Source organism: Rhamphochromis longiceps, linkage group LG14, assembly GCF_057381845.1.
Source record: "Rhamphochromis longiceps isolate RC_006_pf linkage group LG14, R_longiceps_female_GT1.1, whole genome shotgun sequence".
Lineage (NCBI taxonomy): Eukaryota > Metazoa > Chordata > Actinopteri > Cichliformes > Cichlidae > Rhamphochromis > Rhamphochromis longiceps.
In genome coordinates this window covers 3,855,117-3,864,982 of record NC_140570.1, presented here as the reverse complement: position 1 = coordinate 3,864,982, position 9,866 = coordinate 3,855,117, and the positions used below count along the sequence as shown (strand labels likewise).

Genomic DNA, 9,866 nt, shown 5'->3' with positions numbered 1-9,866 from the left:
TGAAAAAGTGCCCCAAGAGTATACAGAAACTTCTCTTCAGCTATAGCCAATAAATAAATATCTGAACAGTGTAGCTGACCAATGGGGATGAAAAAATATAAACACTCCTTTAGAGTTTTAGAATGTCACAACAGTTTGTTGTATAACTGAGCACATCAAACCTGAAATGCAACCTTTCCCTTGAAACGAAGGCAAATATGTCTGAAAAAAAAATTAAAAAATAAATAATAATACCATACAAAGTATGTATAAAAGCACATTAAATTGGGGTTTGAGGTCTCTTGCAGCATAAAAAAGGCCCAACATCCAAAAGAGACTACATATTTTACATGCTATATGTCCAAACACAGTTGTTCCTTCGCATTATGGCACAAGGCCATTTGTTGGTCATTGTTCTGTGCCATTACTGGGAGCTTTGAAGTTTGCTGATCAAGCTGCTGATCAAGCTGCATGAAGATTTTTTGGAGCACTTCAAAAGTGAAGCGAAAGGGTTTTGGATAAGCTAGGTTGAGTGCATAGATCAAACCTAGAAGCAGGGCACAAGCTGAGGCAACCGAAATTAGTTCATGCAACACTTCCACACCCTCAATGACAATGCCAATGTCTTCAGGTGGCTCCTGCAGTCCCTCCCCCTCCTTCCGAATCACATACACTGCCATGGTGACCTCCTCCAGGTCCCTCTGAACATCATCTGCTCCACAGTCCTACAGAGGGGTACAAGACACAAACACAAATCATCATTAGCCTCACTTCTTACTGTGATTAAGTGTTTGGGTGATGTACCAATATGTGTTATGTGCTGGGCTATTTCTTGGCTGGGTGTCATCACACACCAGAAACAGCAGAGAGAGGTGTATCAATCTGACTCTAATCAAATTGTAAGCAAGAAAGATAAGATTTCCCAACATGTCAAACTATTCCTTTGAACTTAAATAATCAAGTAAGCCCGTCTTACTTAAAACAAAGTCAATCCAATATGTAATGTGTTGTTGCTGGGAATTACATAATGTCCAATATGGTCATGATAATAAATACATGTCAGCAATCCAACTATGGTTCACGTGTTATGTTTGTTCTAACAGTTAACTTTTTTTGTGTCCCTTTGACAAGATGTGCTGACAAACTGTTGAAACTTACAAGGTATTCCTTGATCAGGCCATCTGCATCTTCTCCCAGGAAGATGGTGAGGGCTTTCAGCACACATTCCCTCCGATGATTAATGTCCACAGTCTAGAACAACAAATGTTGATTAATTTTAAACTCTAAATTTCATAAGACAGACATCCTTACTCTTATTGCTTAACTTACATGTACTTTATTTAAAAACAGTAATTCACAAGCCCAGAGATTCATTACAGAAAGAAAAGGGGATGAGTTCAGTGGTGTATTTTTTGAGTCGCTAAAAACATTCATGCATATGAAAGCCATGATTAACATTGGCCTGCCCATATTGTATTTATGAAGGATTCAGATATATTTTGACAGCCCTCTTAGTTACGAAGTATCTTGTTTGATGGTACAGATTTACCTGGTCCAATGTGTCCATGATGTTCGCAATCTTTTGGCGTGTTGCTCCTCCTTTGGCACGTATGACTTTGATCAGCTGACTTGAGTGCATGTCTAACTGGGCCATGAACTTCCACTCAAGAGGAACAGCCATGAGCCTCTGGAACTCTGTATTTATCTAAAAACAAAACACAAATGACACTAGATATTGTATTATGGAACAAAATGCTGAAACTGATTGTATGCCAAAATGTCTATATCCCAAAAAGTATAACATATATGGGAATTCAAAATGTAAATTCTTTCATTAAGTTCAGTGTTATAAAATCTCAACCACATCAAGTTATGACCGATTCATGAAAGTTAACTGCAACAAATCCCGAAGCATACAGACTTCGATCACTTCAGTTCCATTCTTACCTCTTTCTGTGTGAAGAGTGCAGGCCATCTGTCCTTCAGTTCCTGAATGCTTGGTTCTTGGTTTACCACCTCATGTCGTCTGTAGGCAAACGTGTTAGCCATTTTGTCTGCGATGACCCTTTCATTGTCCCTTATCCCGATCTCTGTCAGAAGTTCTAGTCTCACTTTTTCCATGCTGTCCAGAGTCTCACCAGTAGGAAAGGATGGATAAAAGTTAGCTTCAGAACGTTTTGGCTTCTTCACTTTTTTAGCAGGGAAAGCATCTGTAGTAGCTTTAGATTTCAGTGAGTTTACACACAGCTCTGGACACCCCTGTAATTTGAGCTGGGTCCTGTAGTTTGCCATTTTGTACTTCAGTCGTTGTTTCCAACCGTAGCAGCCATTGAATGATCCAGGTTCTTTCAAACATGGGTGCTTTTTGATAAGGGCCTCTGCAGCTGCGCAGAAATGTGCATCCTCTGGATAGGCCTTGTAACGGTAAATTTCTTCTGCAACTCTTTTCAGGATATCATACAGCATTCGGGTGCTTAAAGTCAACATTTTTTGGCTCACACGGTACTCAGTATTCCCCCTCTCTAGCTGTAGCTCTGTGTCATATGAAAATTGGGGAATTGCAAAATCTTCTGGCCACTGTTGTGTTCGAGATGACATAGATTCAGGGGATGAGAGGATAATTGTGTCATTTGATGCCACCGAAATACCGTCATCAGACTCAAATGAAAGAGACAGAGATGAAGTGGACTGATCGGCACTGATCAAAGGTGGATTTGTTTGCTGGTGGATCACTTTGATTGTCCCCAAATTCCAAAGTTCGGTGGTAGAATTCAGATTGAAGAAGTCATTGCCAAAGTCTTGGTCCATGTATTGCAGTCTGAAGTTACCTTTTAACCCAAAGGTAGTCTTTATCGTGCTGAGAAGGTCTTCAAGTGACTCTGGGATGCCATTTGGAAGAGTCAGCTTTTCAATGTTGTTCTCTCCTAAAATCACCTTCAGTCTTGCAGGTGTTGAACCAGCCATGGTGGTCTGAGAACAAAGCACAAGCACAGTTAGTGAGGATCAACATGTAAACCACTGACATTTCCAATTAGGAGAATTTAATGTCAAACTAGAGGAAAAGAGAGAAGGCAAAGAGAGGAGGAAAGGGGAGGAGAAGAGAGATGGCGAGAATATGGGAGACATTGAAGAGAAGAGAGAAGGAGAGGAGGTGAGGAGAATATAGGAGACAACAAGGAGAGGAAAGAAGAAAAAGAGAAGAGAAGCAGAAGGGGGGAAGAGCATAGGATTAGCTTTCTCATACCCATAGCACTTCAGATCATTACTTTTGATTAAAGCAGCCAAATAGATTGAGGTTAAAGCAGAATTACAGCCTGGTGGCAAATTACCCAAAACCCAGTACAATCCACAAATTTTATGCTTCCTCCGTGATGTACCAAGGGGATTACATATTTCGAATTCATCAATGTATAATATCAATGAAATGCTTTCCTGCTTGGACAACAGTCCATTTTCATGGAAGAAGTCACCATCGAAGATAGTTTTGTAGTGCACAGAAGTTTTTTGAGGCTGATTATCTACAGTATTCAAATTAACAGCCTGATCCAAGATTGTCTGGCAGTCAAGAATATGCTGCAAAGACTTTAAAATTGAAATATATTGGAATAACTTGTTATTTTTTCGGTCAAGTATATATTCCACTGGTTCCACTACTTTAAAGTGGCTCTTGTAGTATGCTTTTCGTCTCCAAGGACTGGAAAGTGGACCTTTATCTCCAATTGCTTTTTTTACAGGGTTTGTCTCACAGAGTACACTGGCTAGCTTTTCAACAACTGACTGGTCAAATTGGCATCCGTTGTCTTGTAATACTTGGCTAATAGTCTTTTGGGTAATCGCCACAGAAACAGAACCAATCAAATAGTTTAACTCCTGCAAAAGCTCATCTACAGCTGCATTAGACACAAGAAAGATGTGTTCCAACTTAAGGAGCACTGAAGCAATTTTAAGCTCAATATCCTTCTCTAAGTTTTCAGAATACCCATTGTCAAAAGCAGAATTTAAATTTACATCACTCTCTATAATTTCCACATCTGAAATATCACTGGCAACACTGGCACAAGATTCATCAACAGAACTTATTCCAGGCTTAAATGTGTTCACTGTACCAGAGTGTTTTCTGTATTTATGACTTTTGAAGTTCTCATAGACATTGGCTTTATATTCACAGTTTTGGAACACACATGTTACAGTCTCCTTATTTTTAAGATGCTGATAGATATGTTGAAAATATTCTCTTTCTGTGGAGAGTTGATTATGGCCACAAATATGGCAAGTGAATGTGGATGCAGCTTTGGAGACTGCTTGTTGGGCAGGGTGATTTCTTGATAGATGGCTCAGTAGGGCGTTCCAAGTCTTGAACCTACATGCACAATTTAAATAAGTGCATGGATATGAGTGGCCTCGTCCGTAATGCCTATGAATCAGTTTGTAGTGTTTGAGCAATTCAGATCTTTTTGTTAATGTTGTCCCACAGTCCTTGCATCTCCACATGAAGCATAGCACTGGAGAAACAAAGAGACACGCTTTACTGGGTGTATATAAATAATTTGAGAAAACACAGAGGGAGAGTTGGGCAATATTACAATATATCAATATGGTGATATGAGACTAGATCTCATCTCAGCTTTTTGCCACATTGCCCAACACAAAGCGAATCATTTAAACACAAAATGTATTCATCAAATGTAGCCAGCCCTCTCTAAATAGATTTTAAAGGGATAAGTTCAAAACAAAAGTTTAAAAACAAAACCCAAATGCCCATAGGTACTTTTTTTTTTTTTGCAATTGTTTTATATATAAAGCCGATTCCTGTTCAGTGTAAAACTGAATTAAGTTTAAATGAGACATTACTATTTTGAACTTGCATACCTTTGTTGTTGATGAAGTGAAAGTACGCAAGTTCACAGGTAAAACGAGCTGCCTGGCACGCCTCCACACAGGAATGCCCCTCTTGAAGTAGTCAAAGAGCTGAGAAGAAGTTAGGTCAGAAGGTGGCGATGGGGCATCACATTGGACACCAAGCCAAAGGTTGTGGCACTGTCCAGGGTTCCAACCAGAGGTGATGTAATCTTTCTGCCATCAGCAGACACCCCTCTGGAGAGGTTGACAGGAAGGAAAGGAAGCACTACCCAAAGTCCTAAAGATTAAAGATATGTTCGAGTTAGTCTGTCGATCTTTCATCATGTTTACAGTGTTCATCTGTGTAGCGACTTCCACAGTCGCTAGAGGCCGGGGATGAAGCCTGCCTATTTGCCTGACGCGCTGTCAACTTTACGCAATAATGCGAGAGGTGGAATTGTTTGCTTGTTTATTAAAGTGCTTTGAGAGTTTACAGAGTAATGTCATCGGATCCCGATTCAGACTCTTACAACATCACAGGCTCTAATGTAACAAGGCGAAACATGTTGTGCAGCGCGTCAGGCAAATAGGCAGGCTTCATCCCCGGCCTCTAGCGACTGTGGAAGTCGCTACATCTTTAGTCAACAAAAACTACGGCTACCCAGCCCTCCTCTCTGTCAAAATCAAACCCAGCGAATGACAGACTGACAACGCCCATTTATGTCACCGCTAGCACCCACGTGACTCCCATAACAACCAAACAAATAAAAACCCAGTGATCATCAAAATTCAATACATTCAATTATGGCTCCTACAATCTGCATCTATGTACTTGTATATGTATTCAGACACAGACCAGAAGTGTGCTAGGTCTACAAGAAATCTGATGGCTGTATTTTCTGTGTTCAATAGCGTAATACTTTCTTCTATGATTTCTAATTTTGATTTTCTGCCGCACACCATCTCCCTCTCACACGGCTGATCCGTGCGTGTACGAGCGCTGCACGCACCCTTTCTCCTCGCCTTCTTAACGTCATGTACATTGAAAGCAATGCAAGCGGCAGTAAATGCATGCTTCCTGGAGCCACCACAGCTAAACTTTACCTCCTATATCACCCGTGGCCGTGACCGCATGAACTATTCGCGCCGACAGGCATACTGCGAACAACCACTCGTGTATAAATGCGCGCGCCCGAAGTAACGTAGTCTGAAGAGAACCGCGGCCCAGCTTGCCGCTATAATGTGCTAATGCTAATGAATAACTAACAGTAAGCCAACACCGACACACTGCATGAATACACAACTTTAAGCTAGCGTTACGATATTAAAACAAGAGAGTACCGCCGGCAAACTACTAACTTAACCTACATGTCCAAACACAAACTACCAACAGGTCTGACATTTCGCTAATGTTAGCAGGGCTGAATGATAGCGGTTTGGTCAGGTCAGTTTACTAAACACTTAACAAACTTAACAATACAGTTGGAATATTTTTATATCTAATATATTAAAATATGTGTTCTACATTTGACTTACCTTCAAGGACTATGGAAAAAGTAATATCTTCGTTACCTTATTGACCAAATTGTTCACGAGGTCCTGCCTGCAGCCAAGTGCCTCTCAAATTGTTGTTCTCAACCGCAGGTAGAAAATTCTGGAGAAGGCGGAGACGTCATGACATCAGACGCACTGCGTTACGAGAAACCTAATTGATGCAGGTTGACTCTAATGAGAATAGCAGGTTACATGTGTACTGAGGGAACAACACGTAATAACAAGTTGATATACTCCACAAATTTAGACTGGCTCCACTAAAGCAGAAATCTTAATGAAACTGACTCTGAACTTTACGTAACTTCAACTACTGCTGAAATACACTTTTTAGAGTGTATACCAGTTTTTAAATTGTGTTAATAGGCCACCTAAGACCAGAGTCATGATAAACAATATATACGCGGCGTTTTTTCCTCAATAGTTTCGTCACGTTTAACGTCTAAGGACAGCGCTAGCAAGCGCTTTCTGCTTATGACCCAAAAATAAAATGTAATACTCTGATAAATATCAGTGGTATTTATTTTGTTTTCATGAGAATAAGTTAAAGAGAAAATAATTGTTCATGATGAGGTTAAGAGTGGTATAAATATGTGATATAAATGTTTGTATTAAAATGCATAAATAGTGTGTGAAAAAATCAGTTACGTTAAAAAACCATAATTTTATGGAATGTGAATGTCTGTTAAAAGAGAAGAAGTGTAACTTGTTTTGTATGCTACGTCACGAGAGGTCATGACTTGCAGATGACTTCCGGGGGAAAGAGACTCGGGAGGAAGAGAGGAGAAAAAGAAGGATTACTAAAATGGCATAGACGAAGCATGGACTTCGGGACTGCTTATGTCACCAAAGTTGTTCGGCAACAACATATCACCCGTCTGCGGGCTTCCCGGTAATCATTCGGAGCGTTTGAGCCGGGCTTCCCGTATCTTTTGTGCTTGACTAAGCACGAGGCACATTTGGCTACGTTGGCTAGCTGGAGCTAGGCTAACGCCACGGTCCTGGCTAACGGAGATTCCGCCGGAGCGGAGAGACGGAGTTGGAGAGTTGTCTCGGGAGAGAGTCGCTAACCGTGGATGATTCGCTGCTATCTAAGGAACCGGAGATTCGTTGCTCGCTGCCGCGAGTGGAGACGGTTGCTACCACAACGAGCGAGTTATTCATCGGAGGAGGTGGAGACATCACGGATACTCGGAGGTATTGTTGTTATTATTAAGAGCTCCAACTAAAGCGCGCCAACAACAAAAATAAACTAAGAGTGCACTCTGGGAAAAGAATAACATTGGACAGATTAAGGGAAAAAATACTGAAATCTATCCCCCGGGGGTTTATTGTATGTTTTGTATATGTGTTTTTTTTTTCATGAAGAAAAAAGGGTTGGATGTGAATTTCCTGCAATTGTTTAATACATTTTCTAACCCTGAGATCCTGTGTTGGGTTTATTGCATGGTGTCTTATCATTTGAGTATTCACATGTATTAGCCTTAATCGGTTAAGTGTATTTCCTTAGCCTCCGCTTGTCTGTGTGGACACGAGAATCATATGAACCCTAGACTGATATTTATTTTTTGAGATGTATCTTTTATCACAGAATGTTTAAGTAGAGTCAAGACTGCACCCGAGGGCATAAGGGGGGAGTCTTGTCACACGAGCCGGTGGTAAAAGTGTTACATTTTTGGGGGCTCGAGCCGGGATTGTATGTAATTTTGTTATGACTGACCTGGTTTTCCGTTATTCACCAAAGAGAGGGAACTAATTTTTTTTGAGATTGCTAAGGAAATTATTTTCATTGTCAAGTGTGGTTACATTTATTGTGAGATCTCTTACTGTTTGAGCTAAAAAAAAAAAAAAAAAAAAAGAAAAAAGAAAAATGGAAGCCGTTGAAATTGAAGCTTGGTGCAAAAGGAAGCAGTTAGCTTATGGACATGCAGTTGTTTTGAGTGATGTGGACCCCGATGTCACAGATGCAGTTCTGCTATCGGCTTTGAGTCAGGTCAAAGTATTTGGAAAATCTGAGATAGTTGACCGTTGTCTTGATGTAGCTTCTAAGACACAGTTGGTACTGATCAAGACTTCAACTGATTTAAGAAATCAAACCGCACCGGATGTTGTTGGACTTCCTGGTGAGGCGGGTCCATGGCCAGCTCATGTGCTCACTGCTCCTGCAGAAAATGATGAGTTTCAATCTAAGCTAATGTCATTCCTGAATGCGGAAGGTAAAACTCTTACTGACGTTGGTGGCTTACTTCAGCCTTCACCCCTTGATGTGAACACGGCTTTGATACATGCTATCAGTTCCTTAGTGGATAAATGTAACACCACATCTGTTGATTCTCAGAGCTATCGTAAGCTGCGCATGTTCTCTGGTGTGAAACCTACGCCCAATGGGGAGGAAGAGTATGATGCCTGGGCAGAACAGACAACACATCTGCTAGATGAGTGGCAGTGCAGTGACAACATAAAGAAACAGCGAATAGTGGAAAGTCTGAAAGGTCCAGCTGCAGACATTGTAAGGTTCTTGAGAGTGCAGCAGCCCACTGCAACTTCATATGACTACATGCAGGTTTTGGAGACGGCTTTTGGAACAACTGAGAGTGCGTCCGATCTTCTGGTGAAGTTCAGACATACCTACCAAAATGTGGGCGAAAAGTTGTCTACTTACTTGTTGAGGTTGGATAAACTGCTGCACTGTATTTTCAGAAAAGGAGGCGTGGCACTGTCTGACATGAATCGATTACGGATGGAGCAGGTTGTGAGGGGAGCACTGCAACAAGACATGATTGCACTTCGTCTTCGTATGACTCACAAGCTGCGAGAACCCCCTTCTTTCAGTGAATTGCTAAAAGAAGTAAGGGAGGAAGAGGACATGCTCCAAAGCAGAAACGATAGTAAGAACCCAGTAATGTCACAGTCTGTAACTCCTGTTTCTAAGTCGGCACCTGAACAAGAAGTTGATCCTGAAGTGGCAAAGCTGAAAAAAGAGTTAAGTGTCATGAAAGCTGAGATGCTTAGTCTTAAAGCTGCTACGATTGCATCACATCCAGACACCCAGATTTCACAACCAGAAGTCCCTACCAAGCCACCTTATAAAAGAAATGCTACCCCACAAAGGTCTGGCTATCAAGAGGATAAACCTGGAATATTTTGCTACAGATGTGGGGAGGATGGACATTTTAAGAGAGAATGTGAAGGTGAAGAAAACCTACTCAAAGTCAACAAGCGCCTCATTAAACTGACAAAGAAATCGGGAAACTACCGCGGGGTCCAGTAGAGGAACGGCCTGGCATCCCGGTGGTTGCAAAACGTTCCACCAAGTGCAGCACCTTAGAGGGAAAAGTGAAAGACACTGTACCTGCAGGCTTAGTGGGCCCTAGCTCTGTAGTGTCGGTACAGATTGAAGGCATCTACTCTAAAGCCATACTCGATTCTGGTTCTCAAGTAACCCTGCTGTACAGATCCTTCTACGACAGATATTTGACACACCTGCCATTGACGTC

The 9,866-nt window shown here is 41.3% G+C and overlaps 2 protein-coding genes across 2 annotated transcripts; one reads left to right on the top strand and one right to left on the bottom strand.

Moving 5' to 3' along the window:
- Positions 1-332: 332 nt before the first annotated feature.
- On the bottom strand, positions 333-2,447 carry LOC146653433 (uncharacterized). The gene is made up of 4 exons (XM_085380499.1): positions 1,927-2,447; positions 1,529-1,684; positions 1,138-1,230; positions 333-704 (listed from the first exon to the last, which is right to left on the bottom strand). Exons 1-4 carry the CDS (start codon positions 2,443-2,445, stop codon positions 333-335), a joined length of 1,140 nt encoding a protein of 379 aa, XP_085236625.1. The 5' UTR covers positions 2,446-2,447.
- A 4,548-nt stretch (positions 2,448-6,995) lies between these two features.
- Positions 6,996-9,640, top strand: LOC146653432 (paraneoplastic antigen Ma1 homolog). Its single transcript, XM_085380620.1, has one exon. It carries the CDS (start codon positions 8,240-8,242, stop codon positions 9,638-9,640), a length of 1,401 nt encoding a protein of 466 aa, XP_085236746.1. The 5' UTR covers positions 6,996-8,239.
- Positions 9,641-9,866: the final 226 nt, after the last annotated feature.